Here is a 23,471-nt window from a genome sequence, read left to right as displayed (position 1 = left end):
AAATTGTATAAAATAAGAATATCTTTAACATACGTGTATTTTACAAATCAATAATCAAATAACAAACTATCACCGGATGTACTTAATCCCACGTATGAGAACATTTTTCATAATAATCTTCAAGTATATTCAACTAGAGATAATTTAATCATTTTAAAACACAGCTGTATAAACTATTAGTAATAATTTGTAACAAACGCAGATGATATGAAAATGGACTTTGACTTTCAAATAAATAACTTTTCTCAGATATTACATCAGCCGAGGATCAAATCCCTTCTCGCGCTCGACGCATGGGTCTCATGCCCAATCGCCTCGCGCTGATAAGCAATGACGAGTTCAATGACCACTGAGTGTGAACTCTGATCAACAATTCAACCCCACTATTTTTGGTGCTTAGAATACCTTATAAAAACCCTCGCTCTCAGAGCAGGAGGGGCTCACTCTGTTCGATTATTATTCAGATACATTTAGTCTTAGACACATTAGACTTAGACTCTGAACACCAGATCTTTGATATCAGAGCTTATTAAATTATCAAGTCCATAGTTATACCTTCTGTAAGTTTGACTATTGAACATACATCATTTGTATATTAAGTGTATACTTCAATTTCTAAATTCTATAACTATCAATTGTGAATAAAGTTATTGTTATATCTAAAATACAACCAGTTATTTCGGGTCACCGTGAGGTGATTTGCTGTCGAGAACCCAATACCTAGAAATACTACAGAACTAGCTGAGCTCAACATCAACATCGTGCAGTGAAAACGTAACAGTTCTTTATTTCAATTATTACTATCTAGATTGTAATTTTCACTTATCATATTAATTACAATACAGCTTCGTTATGTTTTCGCTTGGAAAAAATCAATATTTACTCATTCACGTGAAAATAGTTCAATGTTACAAAAAGTAGAGATGAATATTACATCTCCAATGTAATTCTACGTAGGTTACTGTACATTTTAGAATGTCGGTAAGATAAATTGCTACTCTGGGAGATAAAATTACTATTTGAGATTGTAAAAATTACTATCTGGAATACATCTTTCACAAAGCGCGTTAACTAATATTTACTAAGTACATAATACATAATCGTACAAATTATTGGTACATTATAATTTTTATTTATCGCTAGTAAATTTTATTTTGAATGTAGTAATCTTTATAATCAATAGAAATTATTATTCTAAATAATATGTTGTAATTTTTACTTAGAGTTTTGTAGAAGTTTTGATATTGTTTTTAACATTTCAAGATTACTTCTCGGATTGTAATTTTTTTTTCAAATTTAGTAAAAATTACTTAATTTTTTTCTCCGTGTAATATTAGTCCAGTCGGCCTGGAAAAAAAGTGCGGTTTGTTGGCAACTTTTTGACAAAGTGTAACGGGGTGACCTGGTGTTCGACTGCCAGGTCAGCAAAAATTAAATTTCGCGCCCTTTTTATCTGCGCACCCGCCCTTGCGTCGAATTTGGTTTAACGGCGCGACGGTAGGGGTAAACTGGACACCTCGTTGCCAGACGACACAATCAAAAATTAATTCTCACCAACTAGCCGAACTGAGTGGTCGCTCAAGATTTCTTTTTGCGCTGTTTTGTTTCCAACATTATAATAAGTTTTCATTCAGGCAGACGCCATAAATTTATAAGTGCAGTTTTTTCTAAGAGTCGTTACGAATACGTTCCACCTCGAATTTCACCAGAAGGAGGATCCTGACGATTTACATTTTAAGATGACTACTACAGCCAAGCACCTGGGACAGGTTGATGTAAGTTCTTCCGGATAAAGGTTTTGGAAATTAATAATATTTTATGTTTGTCAAACACGTGGAGGAGATTCCCTCATTAATTTTATCGTCTTTTTTTCTAAATTCTTTTTATTGAATTTATTCAAATTATTTCTATCTCTGTGCATGCGGAAATTTATTATCGGTTAATTTTATTTGTCAGGCTTTTCCCTCGACATTGTCGAATTTCTTTACTAGTTTAAATTAAATAAAAGACTCGTAAATTATTATCATAATCAATTTATTGAGAAAATTTATATTAATAAAGTTGGGACTTGTATCCCGGTGAAACGGAAGCGGCGCATGCGCAATGAACTATATCGCGAAACTTCTGATTTATTAATTGTTAATTACGAATAAATTAAACGTTAAGTGTATATATTTAACAATTAATTATTTATTAATAATAAAAGAGCTAGAATTATATTTATAATCATTTGTTATATTATTTTAACAACCTTTCCCCTATTACAAATCGAGCTGCGTACTCGGCTGCGTCAGACATTTCAGAACCCAAAAACTTCAAATACCTAAGTTACTACCGGAGGATTGTCCGAACTTCCTAGTACGGGGAGGCAAGGGCAAACCCTTACAAAAGTGATCCGATTTTGGATTTTTTTTTTTTTAAATACTTAAAAAAATATTCTAAGCATTTGTGTGTATGTGGGAAGTGTTGCTTTTTTAACTTCCTGCTAAGATAATCAATGATTTTCGAAAACTTCGGGAAGTTATTGTTTTCACCCCGATTTTCAAAAATCGAGTTTTCATCAGATGTTGACGTTTTGAGGTCTTAGGAAGCTATTCTGACTATTTTCAGAATGATGTCCGAGTGTGTGTGTGTGTGTGTGTGTGTGTGTCTAAACTCTTTGTAACTTTTTAACTAATGAATCGATTTGGATGGTTAAGACGGCAATCAAAAGAGCTTGTTGGCCGTCAACTTTCGTAAGAATTTCAGATCATTTGATCAAGTAGACTGGAAAATATTGGCGAATTATGAAAAAAAAAAAAAATTTTTTTAGTTTTTTAGTGATTTCTCAAAAACGACTTGAACGATCGACTTCAAAATTTAATCAGCTCTAGAACTTCATAAGCCGCGTCGAATGCCACCTTAACCATCTCAATCGGTTAATGCGTTCGAGAGATATCGTTGGAGAAAGAAATGGTGAAAAACGGGTTTTTCCGAAAATCTTCGAAACGGCTGAACCGATCGATTTCAAAATCTAATCAGCTCTAGAACTCAATAAAACGCGCCGATTGCCACCTCAACCGTCTTAATCGGTCAATTCGTTTGAGAGATATCGTTGGAGAAAAAATGGTAAAAAACGTTTTTTTTCGAAAACGACGGCATACAACAGTACTTTCGAGCTCATGGAGCTCGAAAATGTAATCACAACAATATTTTCGAGCTCAAGGAGCTCGAAAATAGCGGGAAGATTTGGGGCTGGCCTGCAGGGTCAACCGATAGACAGATTTTTTTGTTTCAAAAATAGAGTTTTAGCGTTGAGCTTTAAACTACAATATCTCAGAAACTACGCAAAAGTAGTCGAGACATGTGGCGTTTGAAATTTAGAGAATTAAATAACGAACAAAATGAGCCAAACCCGATGTCTTTACGATCAATAGTTTACGAGATATTAATTTTTTAATGAAAAAAAAAGCGGTTCCGCTCAAGCGCTTATAAACAAATAGCTGTTACTCCTCGAAAAATCATTCGATTTACTTTTTTTTTAAATTATAGCTATTGTTGTTGTTGGGAATTGAGGTATGGTTATCGTGAATGAAACAAATCAATTTATTAAACAACTGAATATTATATCTTTTATTAAAATACGCGCTCTAGGGTATGTCTTCACTCGTAAGAGATTTAGCTTAGACTAACTTATTCTTTTAATATTATTTAACACTGAGGTCCAACAACCTCTCCCCTTTTTGTATAACAACGATCTCTAAGTTGAAAATATATATATATATGAGTGCAAATGAAGAAAAACATATTGCCTTGCATTTACTTGGAATCTCTCGTCGACCCAAGTACCTAAGGTCATAAAATTTGATCCATGCTAGCTTTCTTTTCTTTAAGTAAACATATATACATTTTGAACTTAACTCAAATATATATACTACGACTTAAATGCGACACTGTTCGAAATATTATTTCGAACAGAATATTTAGTAAAGAGAAATATTTTACAAAATATATATAAGAATAAAGATTGATTTTTGTACAGAGAATCCAACAGTTGTCTTCTATAAGCGAAAAAATCAGATAAGCTCAAAAAAATTTTTTTAAATTCATTTGAAGTATTTTCAGTTTTTCAAATTTCTGCATTAAAATATAGTTAAAATTAGAAAAAAATTATTTTGTTTGCAGATAGAAATTTTACCGGCACCAAAGAATCGATGTGAAAAAAAAATTTTTTTTTGTGCAAAAATTTAGTTCAAAAGTTTAAAAAAATATGAGCTCTGGGGGGACTTGAATTCAACACCGAGACAGTGCGCGTGCGCTATTCCCCTTAAACCGTCGTCGGAGAAATATGGAGGAAATAATAATAATGTGAGGCAAATAATAATAATAGTAAGCGCCCGCTTAGATACCCGGAGTAATTTGTTTTTTTGCACGACTCCTGATGCGAAGCATCAAAGTGTGCTTTACGATCGAAATTTTTTCATCTTTTTTGTAATTTATTCTTTTTTTTTTAAAGACATAATTAACTTTTAAAAAATCGATTCGACAATATTGGTATCAATCGATTCTAAGTTTCATGAATCGTCTAGAATACCTAACGATAAAAGATCGATTTTTAAAATGTGAACAAATTTTTTTTATAAACAAATAAGTTAATAAACTTTTAAAAAATCAATTCCACAATGTAGGTATCAATCGATTTCAAATTTTATGAATCGTCTAGAAAACCTAACGACAAAAAATCAGTTTTTAAATTGTTAATAAATTTTTTATATATAGCTATTTATAAAAAAACAAATAATTGAATACAAAAATGTTAGAATAAAAAAAAGGTAAAAATAAAATGATTAAAAATGACTGAAATATTGAATTTAAAGATTGTTTTATTCAAAATAAACATAGTGTGCAGCGATCATACCTGATGATCATCATCTGATGTAATAATGTAGCCATCAAGTGGTTTATCGTGTACTGAAGTAATGCGAACCATTTCCGATCTTAATTGTCGTAATGTAAGTGATGAATCAAATCTATCTACAGGTTGATTGTCAAATTCGCTTTTCGGACAAGCTGTTCTTTTTGATCCATTGTAATCCAGTGGTGGTTGTGATATACCGTATCCATCTTGATTAGACATCAAACCTATGATGAGAGTTGTGAAATATTAAAATAATTATTTTTAAATAGTTATTTTATTAATTTTTATTATTCAAATATTTTTATTAAAAAACAAAAAAAGTAGTTGGAGGCGCCGGGTATCGATCCCGGTACCTCTCGCATGCTAAGCGAGCGCTCTACCATCTGAGCTACGCCCCCGTTCAGATGAAATTTGTGTAATAAGAGACGTATATAAGTTGAATAATTGATTTTTGACTAGTAACTAATGTAAGTTTACTATTTTTCATAAACAGTTAATAAAATATTAATGTTTGTTGCAGGATGGAATTATAAATATTGATTTAATCTAATTTTGATAATTTATCAACAGAAAATACATTTATTCATACGATACAGCTAAGTTACATAAGAAGGAAAAAAAATTATAAAGCAGCTGATAGTTTTTTAAAGCCTCAAAAATATTGATAAACATCCAACAAATCTTATAGGAATCCAGAGGGTGCATCAAGTGGTGCTTGAATATTAGGATTTTATATTGCTACTGGAGGTTGAAAACTTTTGTACTCTTTCTCCGCGGAGCAATATATTAAAGACACCATAAAAACTTCAAATTTCATAATAGCTTTATGCCGTATTGCAATTATTGACTCTTTAGTGTCTGATGAGTAAGTTCATTTTAGATGCAAGTATATATAAGACTTGGACTAAAAACTCTACAAAACTATTCTAGTAAACATCACGTACAGTATAGTGAGTATAAGATAATATTGAGTAGTGAGAAAGTAAAGGGCACTTTGCTTGTTACGATTTCTTGTTTATATGTTCTCCGGATTAAATTTAGTTGCCACGCATGGCGCTATGATTCATCAGACATGTTATCGCACTACTGTTCCTATATGTTGAAAGTTCAGTGCTCCCATGCTGTAGACTCCAAGAACATAGCGGCCCCTCGCGATAGTATTGACTACATTTATAAATTCAAATACATAATTAGTCAGTAAGGTAAGGGGCCCTGTTTCTGACCTTTTAAGAGTGCCGGTTGAGGTTATGCTATGACAGTTAATGTAAGATTTAACTTAATGAGAAAAAAAAAATTTCATCGACTAGTTTAGGATTTGCCAAATAAAGTCATGTGTGTAAAATAATTATTTGAATTGAATTAATAATTTAAATTGAGGTTTTAAAAATTGACTCTCAGAAGCCCAGTTTCTGACCGTCAGAATTTTTCAGGTCGCAGTTTCTGACCCTCACAGTGGCCTGGTTTCTGACCCTCATATTAAACCATGATTATGAAGTACTTATACTAAGTTTAAATAAACTAAAATTATTGTTTAGACAAATAAATTCAATATTTTTAACAAAAAATACATAGTTTTTAAAATATTTAAATATAAATAATTAGGCATGCTATAAAACACTACAGAAATGAAAAAATTAAAATCATTTGTTAAAACTACTCTGGTTTATTTTTTTTTTCCCTCCATTTCATCACTCCAAGAATATACTTTCAAAATCTAAATATGATCTTTTATTTATAAAAATAAATATTAAATGTCAATTTATACCTGTATTATAAAAAATTATAAACAATAATTTAATAAAACTATAAATATTGTTATTTTTACATTTTATAGACATGTAATTAAATAGATAACCTCGTTCGTAGTAGGTTAGAATTTGAAGGTCAACAATTTCATCACACCTTTAAAATTGAGCCTAGTTATTGCCCGGGAAAAAATGATTTTGCCTAATCATATATGATCATGCATAATTGTCTATATATGATCAGATCCAAAAATTGGCCAGGTCTGATCATACATAACTTGATCTGATTATACATGATCATATATGATTATATATAATCATGCATGAACGAATATAGTCATTTTTAGAATCTCATTTAGAATATCTGTAAATTATTAATTAAGTAGTTTAATTAGGATTTATTGTCTTCATCAATATCAATGTTGGTTAAAATTAAATAAAAAAAAAAAAAAAAAATTATTAACCATCGACAATTATTTTACTACGAGGTCACCCATCCAATTAATGACCAACGCCGATGCTGCTTAACTTTGGTTATCGATGGTTTGTAGTCTGATCCTCTAGTCTGTTATACACTTACAATTAAGAAAAGTTTATGGCATTACTTAACTCAAATAATCAAATTGATACTTTATACTTTTAAATTACTGCCGAAACCTTTGAACATTTTTTAAGTATTGGGGATTTAAGTTTGATTGATAGTTGACAGAATAAAAATTTAATAACATTGATATTAAAAAATTGTCATATTATTTAATATATATATATATATATATATATACATTTAAATATTTATAGGTTTCATATCAATGAAATCTGATCAGATTTAATCATAGACATATATAACTACATATAGGTTTATATCAGTCACGTCTGATCAGATCTAATTATATATAGGCCTATATCTAATTATATATGGGTTTGTATCAATCATGTCTGATCAGATCTAATCATGTATAGACTTATATATGATCATAGATGGGGTTATAACATCTAGGTATGATTATATCTAATTATATATAGACTCATATATGATCAGACCTGATCATATATAGACTTGTACATGATTATATATGGGGTCATAACAGCCAGGTATGATCAGATCTAACTATATATAGACTTATATATAAATAGATCTGATCATATATAGACTTATGTATGATTATATATGGGGTCATAACAGCCAGGTATGATCATATCTAATTATACATAGACTTATATATAATCAGATCTGATCAGATCTAATTATATATAGACTTATATATAATCAGATCTGATTATATATAGACTTATATATGGGCTTATAACAGCCAGGTATGATCAGATCTAATTATATATGGGGTCATATATAATTATATATAATTATATATGACCCCATATATAATCATGCATGATTATATATAACTTCATATATGATTATATATAATCATATATGATCATATATATGAACATATATAATCATATATGATTAGGCAAAATCATTTTTTCCCGGGTGACCCTCAAATTTTAGCAACAAAACTGATTTTAATATGTTTTATACGAATATTAAAATAAATTTTAATTGAATATTCATCTATCCATACATTTTTAATTAAATTTTTTTACTGCACTGAGAGAAAAAAACGGTTTTCTGAACTAAGGAATCGTAGTTCACAGACGACTCAGCTATTGAAGTCAGTTTCAGTAACTAATACGCCACAGTAAAGTGCTCTATGACTACATAGTCGTTTTTACTATTTTTAGTTACATATACTAAGATAGCAATAATGAACATAACTAGTTTAGGGAAAGTTTTTATTACTATCAGTTTAAAGTTAACATAACTATAATTTATATTGTAGTAAGAAATTTATTCTTAGTCTAATAAACACTAAGATTATTGTGATGTTAATAATGTACACTTAGTTCTTCAGATCATTTATAATAGTAGCAATAAGTATTTGTGTCTAGATGTACACACTAGAAAATCGAACTTTCTGCGAATGTACTAATTTGACTTATTGTAACTAAACATTCATAGTTACCATTGCCATAATTTAGTATTGCAAGAAACAAAATTATTTAGCGATCTGTAGTGCAAATTTTGTTTTATTGTTACTGAATTCTTTTTTCTTTAATAGCCAACATTTATGTGATAAATACAGAAAATTTTTTTTCTATTACATTCAATGTACTTGATGTTTTTCTATTATTACAAAAATTATTTTAGGAAACATTAATGTTGAACATTAATGTCATAATGTAATTTAGTACATACTATATTACAATCAAAAAGGATACTAGTCACTCTGTCAAATAACAGAGAAGTACTAATGCCAGGATTGTTCTCAAGCTTGGAATATAATACTTCTGAAATAAGTTTCTTACCAGGGACACTACAAAAAGTGGGCGCGATCTAGTGGCGAGCACCGAACTACTCCCAATGCTGTTGCCTTGCTCTGGTGACTTCCCTCTCCTCCATATGTATCTTTTCTCCCAAGAAATTTATCCTTTAGTTTAAGCAACTATTCTGTTTTGGTTGGAGCATGAAAAGTTCTTCCGCTAAATAATAGTACTCATTAAGAGAAATTTTATTTTTTTTAAACAAAAAAGTGCAGATTGCTACAAAAAACTAATACATCTTGCTTCAAAAAAATATCTAATTTTAAGAAATAAAAACTTCTGTAACAAGTAAAAATTTATCTTGAATTTTTATCTCGAATCGAAATAGTTTTTTTCAAGTCAACATATTCCTACGCTTAAATCGAAAAATTTTTACTTATTTAAAGAGTTTTAATTTCTCAATATAGGAGATATTTTTTGTAGCAAGATATGTTAGTTTTTAGTAACAATTGCATTTTTTAGTTTGAAAAAAATAAATTTTCTCAGAATAACTACTATTTTTTTAACGCGAGAATTTTTGTATGCTTCAACAAAAAAAAAAAAAAAATAAAAAGTTGTTTAAGCTAAAAGGAAAATTTATTGGGAGAAAAGATATATATTACACTGAGAGAAAAGTGCTTAGTAACCTGAACTATTCAGCGACAGATATAAAAATATAGTCTCCTTAACCAATTTTTATTGTTACTGGAACTATATACTAGTGTGAATCAGCACGAAAAAATAGTTACATTAACTAAACTTAAGAAACTATTTTTGCCTCATTATGGTCACTACAAAACTTCAATCTTTTTAAATCAAGGCTTAGTAGTGAACACAATATTACCTTTATCATTGGGTCAATTAACATAATATAGATTCAGTAACTATGTTAGTTTAGTGACTGTGTGATAGTGGGTAGAAATAATTTTAATAGTTGACTCAACTAAGAGTTTAGTTGTCGTCACATCGAACTGCATTTATTTAGTTTCTTTTACTACTGACAAAAGTATCAAGCGTACTATTTCATCTTAGTTGTCTAAACAATCAATTTCCAGTTAATTTAATAATTATAGAATATTTCTGCTGACTAATAATCAACTGTAAAAAAAAATTCAAAGGGAATATAGTTATGGATACCCTTAATATTTAGTTTCCCTGGCTATAAATTCCGATCCTAATGCCAAAAGTGCGTACTGCAAAATATACGCCTTATTGGGTCTGCTGAGCCAAAGAAGCGTATCAAACATTTTTTTTGCTTATCAATTCCGAATTGTTAAAAATGTGAAGATGGATTAAAAAAGTGAAAAAAAATTTTTTTTATACCAAAAGGGCGTGTAAAAATTTTTTGTTGTCAATCAATTCGGAATTATTTATTAAAATGAAAATCAATCAAGATAATATATATCTTTTCTCCCAATAAATTTTCCTTTTAGCTTAAACAACTTTTTATTTTTTTTTTTTTTTGTTGAAGCATACAAAAATTCTCGCGTTAAAAAAATAGTAGTTATTCTGAGAAAATTTATTTTTTTCAAACTAAAAAATGCAATTGTTACTAAAAACTAACATATCTTGCTACAAAAAATATCTCCTATATTGAGAAATTAAAACTCTTTAAATAAGTAAAAATTTTTCGATTTAAGCGTAGGAATATGTTGACTTGAAAAAAACTATTTCGATTCGAGATAAAAATTCAAGATAAATTTTTACTTGTTACAGAAGTTTTTATTTCTTAAAATTAGATATTTTTTTGAAGCAAGATGTATTAGTTTTTTGTAGCAATCTGCACTTTTTTGTTTAAAAAAAATAAAATTTCTCTTAATGAGTACTATTATTTAGCGGAAGAACTTTTCATGCTCCAACCAAAACAGAATAGTTGCTTAAACTAAAGGATAAATTTCTTGGGAGAAAAGATACATATGGAGGAGAGGGAAGTCACCAGAGCAAGGCAACAGCATTGGGAGTAGTTCGGTGCTCGCCACTAGATCGCGCCCACTTTTTGTAGTGTCCCTGGTAAGAAACTTATTTCAGAAGTATTATATTCCAAGCTTGAGAACAATCCTGGCATTAGTACTTCTCTGTTATTTGACAGAGTGACTAGTATCCTTTTTGATTGTAATATAGTATGTACTAAATTACATTATGACATTAATGTTCAACATTAATGTTTCCTAAAATAATTTTTGTAATAATAGAAAAACATCAAGTACATTTAATGTAATAGAAAAAAAATTTTCTGTATTTATCACATAAATGTTGGCTATTAAAGAAAAAAGAATTCAGTAACAATAAAACAAAATTTGCACTACAGATCGCTAAATAATTTTGTTTCTTGCAATACTAAATTATGGCAATGGTAACTATGAATACACAACAGTGTATCTTGATTGATTTTCATTTTAATAAATAATTCCGAATTGATTGACAACAAAAAATTTTTACACGCCCTTTTGGTATAAAAAAAATTTTTTTTCACTTTTTTAATCCATCTTCACATTTTTAACAATTCGGAATTGATAAGCAAAAAAAATGTTTGATACGCTTCTTTGGCTCAGCAGACCCAATAAGGCGTATATTTTGCAGTACGCACTTTTGGCATTAGGATCGGAATTTATAGCCAGGGAAACTAAATATTAAGGGTATCCATAACTATATTCCCTTTGAATTTTTTTTTACAGTTGATTATTAGTCAGCAGAAATATTCTATAATTATTAAATTAACTGGAAATTGATTGTTTAGACAACTAAGATGAAATAGTACGCTTGATACTTTTGTCAGTAGTAAAAGAAACTAAATAAATGCAGTTCTATGTGACGACAACTAAACTCTTAGTTGAGTCAACTATTAAAATTATTTCTACCCACTATCACACAGTCACTAAACTAACATAGTTACTGAATCTATATTATGTTAATTGACCCAATGATAAAGGTAATATTGTGTTCACTACTAAGCCTTGATTTAAAAAGATTGAAGTTTTGTAGTGACCATAATGAGGCAAAAATAGTTTCTTAAGTTTAGTTAATGTAACTATTTTTTCGTGCTGATTCACACTAGTATATAGTTCCAGTAACAATAAAAATTGGTTAAGGAGACTATATTTTTATATCTGTCGCTGAATAGTTCAGGTTACTAAGCACTTTTCTCTCAGTGTATATATTCTGTCGTCTCTCATGTCCCTTCCCGCTCTCTTCATTATTCCCCAGGCCGCATTCGCCGCTTTCTGCGCTTTCCCTACCATTTCATCAACATGCCTGCTTGTGCTATTTTTCGTGGAGAAAGTATATCCTAGATATTTAAAATGGTTAACCACCTCAATGGTTTCACCTTTATAACTCCACTTCTCACCTTCCCTAGCTTTTCCTCCGTTTCTAACCACCATCACTTTCGTCTTCTTTGTGTTTACCGTCAGCTTGTTTTTCTTTATATATTTCTCTAGCGTTTCTAGCATCTTTTGCAGCTCACTGGCATTTTCAGCAACAATCGCGATGTCATTTGCGTATCTTAGAGCTCTCACTTTTATTTTGCCAATTACCGTTCCTCCTTCTTCTTTTCTGCTCCACTCTTCGTCGATGTCATCAATGAAGATGTCAAACAGGATGGCATTTAGTGCGCATCCCTGTCTGACCCCAACGTTGGTTCCAAACTCCCTTGTCATTTTCCCGTTCACAATGACCTCTGCCGTCGTCTTCTTATAGATTTCCCTGATCAACGCATGCATCCTTCCTTTTATGCCTACTTTCACTGAGAGAAAAATGCATAGTAGCCTGAACTACGACGTCACAAGTATTAAATATTAGTTCTGTAAACTAGTTTTCGTAGTCACTGGTACTACACAGTAGTGCTCAAAACTAATACAAAATATTAACACCAACTATTCTTTACGAACCATTTTTACCTGGTTATAACAATTATGAAAAAATAGTCTTCGCTACTTAAAATGTAATAGTAATAATAACTACGTTTCATAGTCGCGTCAACAAATTAAAATAGTATATTGTAATATTATACATTTGTCAGTATACCTGAAAAAGGTTGCAGCTGCTAATGAATACAAAGGCAGGTAGGCCGTACCGCTCCGAAAACGTCGTCCAAAAGTACAGTTAGACTGCTCGGATCTTTATAAATTTTCAGTATGATACTTTTAAATATGTATACTTTCAAAAAATACAAAAAAAAACAATTCGATTTTTTCAAAATTCTAAAGAGGGTAGACCCCTTAAGAGAAAAATTTGTTGGGAGAAGATGTATATTGAAGAGGAGAAAGTCACCGGTGCTAAGCAGCAGTGGAAGTAGTTCAATGCTCGCCACTAGATGGTTGGCCAACTTATTGTGCTGTCCCTGGTTAGATAGGTATTTCAGAGTTTTTATATTCGATACTTGAAGACAATTCTGGCATGGATATTCCTCTGTTATTTGACAGAGTGACAAGTACCTGTTTCACGGAAAAAAGAGCAGTTGAAAAATTACAGTTTCTACAGTAACAATAGACTTTCGGGGCAAAAATCTTTAAACATTAAAACTTAAACTGTAATTTTAGAAATTTGTTATAGTAATAAAATTAATACAATTTGAAGCAGTAAATTTTACAGTTTAAAGTGTAACTTTAGTTAAAAAAATCTTCAAAGTATTATTTACTTTTTATTTTGAATTCTTGCTTTATTTAAAAATTAATAGTTGATAGGTGAAACTGTAAAAATTAAGATTTATTGGTGATGTATTTTTTGCTTTTTGAAATAATTCCTCTTATTTATTAAAAATATAAAAATTACACTGTGAGTTATCAATTGTCGAGAATGATAAATGATCTGAGAAAAATCACAGCTCACACTGTAATTTTTAAATTCTATATCTTAAGAAGAACTCTACTATACGGAATAGTAATATTAACGATCGAAAATGTAATTTTAACTAAATTAATTTGTAAGAGAGTATTCACATATTGTAAATAAAAATTACAGTTTCGGATAGAAACTTGTAAATTTTAGTCGGTAAGTTTTACAGTTTGAAAACTTTATTTTTCAATATTTAATATTTCGCTGTTTAGTATCTCACTCACGCTAAGGCAGCGACCATAAGTCGAATAGCGTCAGGAAGGCATCTTGCCCATAGCTCGAGTAAAAAACGGCTACAAACAAGTTTGAACTTGTGCTTTGTGCTTCTGTTTTATAGACAGTTCTTTATTAGATGTGATTGCGTCAAGTCATAAATTTTATGTGATTATTTGAATTATTAAATAAAAGTTTATATCGTTAAAATTGATTTTTAATTGGTGGTTTTGTGGTACTATTCATCTACGATAGTTGATATTACTGATTAATATATAGATGAAGAAACTCAATGTAAGAGGAAACTAAAAAATTATAGTAAGGAAAATTTGCCTTGTATTGTAGCTTTATGAACCGGACATGGGATTAGCTGATTCTGTCACAACTTCTATTGAAGGTTATGAATATTTATTTATTGATTATTAACACAATCAAATCCGATGATAACTAAAAAACAAAAATTATTGTACTATAGATATAAAAATTTTTATTATAGAGATTTAAGAGAAAAAAATAAATATTACTTTATGAAACTGTAAATTTTTTAATCTTTAACTATATAGTTATCATTATTTCAAATATCGAATTTCGAAAAAAAAAAGAATCTCTTTTGTCGAATAAAACTGTAAAGATTGTAGCTTTTATATATCATATTTTAGCAATTTTGAAGTATAAATTCAAGCAAAAGAAATACTTTTTACTATATGAAACTGTAATAATAAAATTTTTTTGTCTCAGGAAGTAAAATTTAAAGAATTTGTAGAAAAAATTACAGTGTGAGATTGTAATTTTTAGAATACAATTTAAAATTATAAAATCTGTTTACTATAGAGAACTGGACAATATCGAGTGTGAAACTGTAATATTTGTTGTGCTTGGATAAAAGTGTAATTTTTACAGTTTCAAAGTCGCAGCGCTTTACTACTATACGAAACTGTAATAAATACTCGAATATGAGTTCAATTTTTCAACTGCTCTTTTTTCCGTGTTTGGTGGTCATATAGTAGATGCTTAACTACATAATGACATTAATAATTCCTAGAATAATTTTTCTCATAAAAAAAAAAGATAAAAAATACTCTCCAGTTAACAAAAAAAAAAAATGGTTTTCGAATCAAAACAAAATTTCGAAAGACAATATATACACAAAATCTGAATGACTATGTTCAATTGGTTGATATCACTTGATATAAATATTAATTTATTACCATATCGCATAGTTGCGCTCACTATAAATTTTTAATTTAGTAGACTCAGCCCAAAGTAGTTAACTTAACTTAAAATAAAGTGTTAAGTTTACATGAATAACATAGTTCTGCTGACTAGTAATTATTAATTTAAATTATCCAACTCAGAACATTCATGTTCACTAGTATCATCGTAGTGTTTTCATAATAGTGTAATCGAATACTTTTTTGTAGTACTGTTTACTACTACACTTTAGTTACAGATACTACAAACCTATAGCTGAGATGTTTTTTTACTACGTTTTCCTAGTTCCGAAAACCTGTTTTTTCTCTCAGTGTTCCACAGCTTCTTTAGTAGCAACTCCCGGTCAACGATCAGTAATAATTATAAAAATAATTATAAATTAAGCGATTTGTCAAAAGAAAAAAAAATGGATTTTAGTTGTATCAAGCAATTTATTTGTCAATTTTTTACTTAAAATCAGGGTTGAAATTTATTTTCAATAAAACATCACGCTTTTAATTTAAAAATAGATTCATTGAAACGATTTTAATTATCTATTATTTTAAATGTTGATATTTTTTTTTTTTAAATTTAAATTTATTTAAAAAATTCATTAATAAAACTTTTTTAGTTATTGCTATTTAAAAAATTAAACAACGAAAATTATTTTAGTTTTAAATATTCTGACAAATGCCTTCATTAAACTTTTTCCATTATCTATTTTTTAGAAAACTTACAATCAAAAATGAATAATGGTTGTAATTTTCTTCTTTAGTTCTATGAAAAATAGTTCCTTTCAATAATAATTATTCAATAATTTGTAGCCAATTTAGTAATTGAACAAAAAAATGTTTCGAAAAAATAAAAAAAAATTTTAGCAGCCCTCATCTTAATCTATTATTTTCTCATTTCATTGTAAACTATTTATTATTTCCACAGTTTTGAAAAAAAGTGATGGAAGATTTAGATTTAAATTTTAATTATTCAAACATGAATATAACTCAGGTATTTGACGGGACGACCTTTACGACAGAAGAGAGTAATGTAGGTTTTATAATTTTACTTTGTCGTTTATTCATTGTTTTTTATTTTTTTTTTTTTTACGTTTCTATAAAAGATATATTTGTATCTGAATATTTATACACATCTACACTGATTATTACGACAATTTAAAAAATTTCTATACTTAAATGTTTAAATTCCTAGATTGCTCACAAACAGTATCATCAACTGGAATCAACAGTTAATTCCAATAACATTAATTTACTATTACCATCTTCTTCCTCTTCAAATAGTATTTTTCATAATCATAATACAGACCAGCACCATTTTCGAAGAACTGAAGTGATTAACACTGGCGTTTCATCTAATAATAAATTATTAGAACAAGGACTTAATGAAGTAGGCAAACTGCTTTTAGCCAATAATGTATAAACCGAATTTTTTTTTTTAATCTTGCTTATTTCCCGAGTAAAAATGAAATTATTATTTTTACGAAAAAATTATAATTTTTTATCGAACGCCGCACCACCGCTGCACCAGTACTGCACCATACCGCCGCACCATCGCTGCACCACCGCCGTTTGGCGGAATATTCCGCCGCACGCTAAAAATATATTCTGCCAGCACCGCCGCACCACCGCTGCACGACCGCCGCACCAATGCTTAAGCATAACCCCGATCTCACAAAAAAATGGCATTTATATGCCAAAATATCTTATGATTAATTAATTAATTTACCCGGTTTATGGTGAGAGAAATTTAATTGTCCGGTAAAAGTAAATTATATATGGCCATATATTAAAATTTTCAATATATACATAGCCATGTATAGAAATTTCAACTAAATTAAAAAAAAAGACTTACTCAATTTTAGTAGTTTTTTTTTTCTTTGATGATGCGGAAATCAATCAGATTTGTGATGAAATTAATTTCTAACCGAGTAGAAATTTTTAATTTAGGGAAAAAACGCTATAAATATCAACCAAACGCACACGATTCAGTAGGATTCGAACCCGGGACCTTACGCACGAAAGACCGACGCTTTAACGACTAGGCTACGCTACCGACAGTGACTACTAAGTTTACTTGTGCTATATGAGATTGAAAAGAATATACCACTTTTAAATCACTAATCAAAAATAATTTACAACAAAATATCACAGCTATGGTGCGGCGGTGGTGCAGCGGTGGTGCGCCGGTATGGTGCGGTAGTGGTGCAGCGGTGGTGCGGCGGTCGATAAAAATTTATAATTTTTTCGTAAAAATAATAATTTTATTTTTACTCGGGATGTCACGGCAGTGGTGCGGCGGTGGTGCAGCGAATAGATACATCTTTAGTCGTCACGGCGGTGGTGCGGCGGTAGTGCGGTGGTAGCGCAGCGAATAGATAAATTCTTTAGTTGTCACGGCGGTGGTGCGGCGGTGGTGCGGCATTTATAAAATAATCGGAATTTTCACGGCTGTAGTGCAGCGGTGGTGCGGCGCTTAAAAAGCCGTGCAGCGGTGTTGCGGTGGAATTCTGTTTTTACTCGGGTTTATTTTAGACTAATGTTCTTCTTTCTATTCCTGAGGTACATTCTGTTTCAAACGATTATTTTGATTTAATTAATTATTACAATAATATAGGCCAAGATTCAAACTCCATTATCCGCGAATTATGGAATTAGCTGGCCCGGCTGTTCATTTCTGTTCGATGAGAGTAGAAAGTTGCCACAAAAATTCGAAACTCATTGGCCACGCAACTACCCTTATAGGAAGAAACAATAGGCCCAAGCTTGGTCGAGGCTTGGCGCAAGACTTATTAACTCTGGGGAAAGCTTGAAATCCAAGCTTGGCCCAAGTCTGTCTAAGCATCGAAATGATAACACCCAGCCAAGCTTGAGTGACAGTGTTGTGCCAAGACAGCATCTTAGTATTGGCCCAATAACCAATGCCAGTATTGTGCCAAGATTGCATCTAAGTATTGGCCCAATATCGAGAGCCAGTATTGTGCCAAGACTGTTGCTAAATAAGCACCTATGCTTATTAAAAATAAATTAAAAAAAAAAAAATATCAGTAGACATGTGCGTGATGGTAGCATATGGAAATAAATTAGTACACAAAGAAATCAGGTGGATCGATGAAACCAATTTTTTTTTGCATTTGCTGGGTCTCGAACCTGGTCCTTCATGGCTGCTAGGCAAGCGTCTTATCCACTAGGCTGTTACGCTATTCACAGAAGCCAGGGGTTTTTAGGTACCATTTGTTATTTAGACTGGTAAACCAAGGCTTGTCACTTGAATAATGGCTGAACCTTGTCCCAAGACTGGCGAACGAAGGCTTGTCACTTGAGTATTGGCTGAACATTGGCTCAAGACTAGCAAACCAAGGTTTGTCACTTGAGTATTGGCTGAATCTTGGCCCAAGACTGGTAAACCAAGGCTTGTCAATTAAATGTCCCCCCATGGAACAAATTTATATGTTGAATATATTAAAAATATATTTCTACATATAAATCATATATAAACGTAATATAACAAAAATATATGTCAAATATACTGAAAATATAAGCGAATATATGCTACATATAAAAAAAATATAAATAGAATATATATGGAATATATAACTTTTGGCCGATTTTCGTATATATAAAATATATGTTCAATATAATGAAGTTATATGTATAATATATTTTGTATGGATAATCATAAAGGCAGTAAAAGTTCAAAGAAATATATACAAAATATATTGGCTTTATATTTAAAATATAATTGATAGAATATATTGTGAATATATGTAAAATATATTTAGTTTATAAGGAAAATATAATAATTAAATATAACCAAAATATATGTGACGTACATTTTAATTATATTAAAAATATAAGTAGGTACTTCTAAAAGAAATATATGCAGATTATAGTAGGTGCATATATAAAATGTGAAGAATGATATATAAACTAAATATATTAAAAATATATACAAAATATAAGCCGAACATATGATTGAAATGTATAAAGAATATATTCCGAGAAAAATGATTCCAAAATGACTAGGCGGACCTATGATGGAGTTTTCTTTGGAAAATTTGGGCCTGAAAAGTTAGGAGAGGTATCCTGCAGGGGTGCCTAGAAAAACCGGTCCAAATTAATTTGTCACACGGGTTTTTGTAGGAGTTTATTTTTAGGAGAAATTTAACCTAAAAGAAATAATTGAGGTCAGCAGCGGAGGTTTCTGAGAGTAAAACTCCAAAATGACCGTGAAGACCGTCATTAAAGTCTTCGTAACAAAAATTTGGGCCTGAAAAATATAGGAGTAGTAACTTGCCAGGGTGCCTTCAAAAAAAGTTCCAAAAGTGTCATAGGAGACTTTGTGGGAGTCTTTCTAGACAAATTTTAGGCCTGGAAAAAATATGACTGATTACCTGGCTCCTATGAAAATTTTCGACTTTTTTGTCCAGGCACTTTTGTTGGTTACCATCCCTATTTTTTTCAGGCACAAATTTCTTCTAGAAAAACTCCTACAAAAACCCGTGACAAATTTGGATCGGTTTTTCTAGGCACCCCTGCAGGATACCTCTCCTAACTTTTCAGGCCCAAATTTTTCAAAGAAGACTCCATCATAGGTCCCCCTAGTCATTTTGGAATCACTTTTCTCGAAATACATTCTTTATACATTTCAATCATATGTTTGGCTTATATTTTGTATATATTTTCAATATATTTAGTTTATACATCATTCTTTATATTTTATATATACACCTACTATAATCTGCATATATAATTTTTTTTAGAAGTACCTTGCTTATAAAATCCGATAGATTCTTATAGCTGTATGTATAAGACCCTATACTTAACTATAGCACTTCTCATAGAACTCATTCATTCCTATAAAATCTCTATGGGAATTTATGAGAACCTATTGGATCCTATGAGATTTTCTAAACAGGGTACCTACTTATATTTTTAATATAATTCAAATATACGTCACATATATTTTGGTTATATTTAATTATTATATTTTCCTTATAAACTAAATATATTTTACATATATTCACAATATATTCTATCAATTATATTTTAAATATAAAGCCAATATATTTTGTATATATTTCTTTGAACTTTTACTGCCTTTATGATTATCCATACAAAATATATTATACATATAACTTCATTATATTGAACATATATTTTATATATGCGAAAATCGGCCAAAAGTTATATATTCCATATATATTCTATTTATATTTTTTTTATATGTAGCATATATTCGCTTATATTTTCAGTATATTTGACATATATTTTTGTTATATTACGTTTTTATATGATTTATATGTAGAAATATATTTTTAATATATTCAACATATAAATTTTTTCCATGGGGGTCTGTTGAATCATGTCCCAAGACTGGCAAACCAAGGCTTGTCACTTGAGCATTGGCTGAACCTTGTCCCAAGACTGGCAAACCAAGGCTTGTCACTTGAGTATTGGCTGAACATTGGCTCAAGACTAGCAAACCAAGGCTTGTCACTTGAGTATTGGCTGAACCTTGTCCCAAGACTGGCAAACCAAGGCTTGTCACTTGAGTATTGGCTGAATCTTGGCCCAAGACTGGCAAACCAAGACTTGTCACTTGAACGTTGGTCGGATCTCGGACCAACCTTGGGAGGCCGAGCCTCGGTAGCCCAGTATTGTGCGAAGACTGGCCCCGTTGTCAATATTTTCTTTCCTACAAGGGTACTTCGAGAAAAAACATTTGTTATACGTTAGCGATAAAAAATCAGTTAAGATTCCACCACAAATTATGTACAAAAGCCGTTTCAAAATGTACACCTGACCCTGGTCCTATTCACCAAAATATGATTAATAATTTAAATGACTTTGTCAAGTTTGTGAAATTATTACCTCCTGAAGTAGATTGTGAAAAACTTCCCGAGTCGAAATATTAAAACCCCATCTGAGCCTTGTAGCGCCTGAACCTTTTGATGTGGGTATTTGCCGCCTCGATTTTAAAACCTTTTTCAACCTAACTCGCCTGAAATTCGGGTAAGGAGAAGTGAACTAGGGTTTAGTTTGAAGTTTAAAACTCTGTTTCAACCTAGTACGCCTTAAATAAGGTCGAAAAAGAATGAACCGGGGTTTAATTTGAGATTCAAGACTCTACTTCAACCTACACTAGTCGAACCTGTAAATTTTTGTTTAGGATGAAAAGGGGATTAAAACTTAGAAATTATTTTTCTTATAGTAAGGTAAATTTTTTAAAATATTACAGTGTTTTCAGAATCTTACAATTTCTTTTACTGTATTTTCGTGTGTTTGTACCATTGCATAAACTTAGTAATAAAATAATCAACCAATGAAATATTGATTATTCAATTGTAATTTTCAAAGAAGTAGACATTTAAGAAAAAATATGTTATTAATATTTATACATTTAAAAATGATGAATCAACATATATATATATATATATATATATATATATATATATATATATATATATATATATATATATATATATATATATATATATATATATATATATTCACGAATATCTTAATCCATTTTTTTCTAAAAATTCATGAATAACATAAAAAAATTATATATATAATTATACTTATAGATAAAAACAAAGTCAATTGAATAATATCGTAATATTTGGAATTTTTTTAGATACAGATTGTATAAATAATATAAGCATGTTAAAACTATAAATATCATATTAGAAAAATATATATTTTCATAATAACATATATTTTTATAAGGTAATTTATTAAAGGTATATCTTAAATAAATTGAAAACACGGAAAAAGTAAAATTCTGCGATATTATTCAATTAATTTTGTTTTAATTTCAAAGTATAATTTTATTTATAATTTTCTTATATTATTTATAAATTTCGTGGAAAAAATGTAGATCATGATATTCGTAAATATAGGTCATCAGACGAACTAGGGTCTAACGGGGTTTTAATTAAAACCCTTTCTCAACCTAACTTGCCTGGAAACGAGCATGAAGAGGGCCGAAAGGGAGTTTAAATTTAAAACCTTTTTCAACCTAACTCGCCTGAAAACGAACGTATGTAGGCGCTACTGGAGTGAAATAGGGTTTAATTTCAATGGAGTTCTCTATCTTCTAAAACCCATTTCAACCTGACGCTCAAACTAAAAACTATACTAGGTTGAAACAGGGTTTAATTTTAAAAAAATTTCGACTCGGGATATTGCTTTGAAAATTTAAAAAACAAGTATAAATTTTAAGTACGTTTATTAAAATGCGTATTTTTTTTCTTAATTTTAAATACCAGCTTGATTATTAAATTACGTATATTGAATTTGAAGCTTTTTTTATTGAAAATACAATTCAAATATCTAGTTATGAAAATTCAATTCCTTTTGTATTGTAATTTTCAAATTATTTTTAACAGTGCAATAAAGACTACATACTGCATCCAACGAAGTTAAATGGAAACTGATGGAAAAACTATATTTCGTGATTGACAACGCTCTTGCAATCAAAAAATATTAAAATTACTTATCGATTTCTAAATAGAGATTTTAAAAAAATATCTAAAGTGATTATGCTGAACTTTTTTCAAAAATTATTATTTTATTATAATATCAAGTAGTATGAAAAAAATTTGTACTTCACAATGGGAATATAAGTTTGTTGAGTGTGATGGTATACAATGATGCACATACTGAATCATTGAGCGTTAAATAAAAATAATTGAGTAAAAGAAAACTATAATGAAAACTCGTTGGAGCTGGTAGGATTTGTCTAGCTTTACACTAGATACTCTTAAACACTATACAGTTAACTTTCGCATTGCTGCAGCCGTTGCTTCGTCACTCGCTCTGTTGTCTAGAAGTTATCCGGAGAGCAGAATAACGCGTTACTTACACTACCGTATGTAGCTAAATAATCTCCCATATTAGACATTTCTAATAATTCAAGAGCGCTACTATTAACCTTGTAATCGTCACAGAAATATTAAAAAAAATTTATTTACTAAATTTTTTTATATTAGAAGTTTTTTTTCTTTGCACTATATAGATTATTAATAATATTTATAAATTTATTTTTAAAAATATATACGTATGTAAGTAAATCGAAAGTGAGTGATGAAACTCAGTTGGTGAAGGGGACGCTGAAAGAGATGAGATCAAGATGCTGTGAAAATGGACCGTATTTCGAGATGACGATCAACATCTGTTCATCAGGAACACATACTACTACTGTTGGTATTACTT

At 29.9% G+C, this 23,471-nt stretch overlaps 1 protein-coding gene and 1 non-coding gene across 2 annotated transcripts in view; both read right to left on the bottom strand.

Annotated features, from left to right (window-relative positions):
* LOC130676201 (xaa-Pro aminopeptidase ApepP-like) overlaps positions 1-23,471 on the bottom strand; it is a 98,542-nt gene that overhangs the window by 5,368 nt on the left and 69,703 nt on the right. Inside the window, exon 2 of the mRNA XM_057482267.1 lies at positions 4,898-5,121. Within this exon, the coding sequence (XP_057338250.1) occupies positions 4,898-5,121 (224 nt within the window). The remainder of the gene's footprint in view (positions 1-4,897; positions 5,122-23,471) is intronic.
* On the bottom strand, positions 5,223-5,295 carry Trnaa-agc (transfer RNA alanine (anticodon AGC)). The gene has a single exon. It is a non-coding gene; the product is annotated as a tRNA-Ala (tRNA).

The sequence above is a fragment of the Microplitis mediator genome, chromosome 10, assembly GCF_029852145.1.
Source record: "Microplitis mediator isolate UGA2020A chromosome 10, iyMicMedi2.1, whole genome shotgun sequence".
NCBI lineage: Eukaryota > Metazoa > Arthropoda > Insecta > Hymenoptera > Braconidae > Microplitis > Microplitis mediator.
This window is presented reverse-complemented; position numbering and strand designations above follow the sequence as displayed.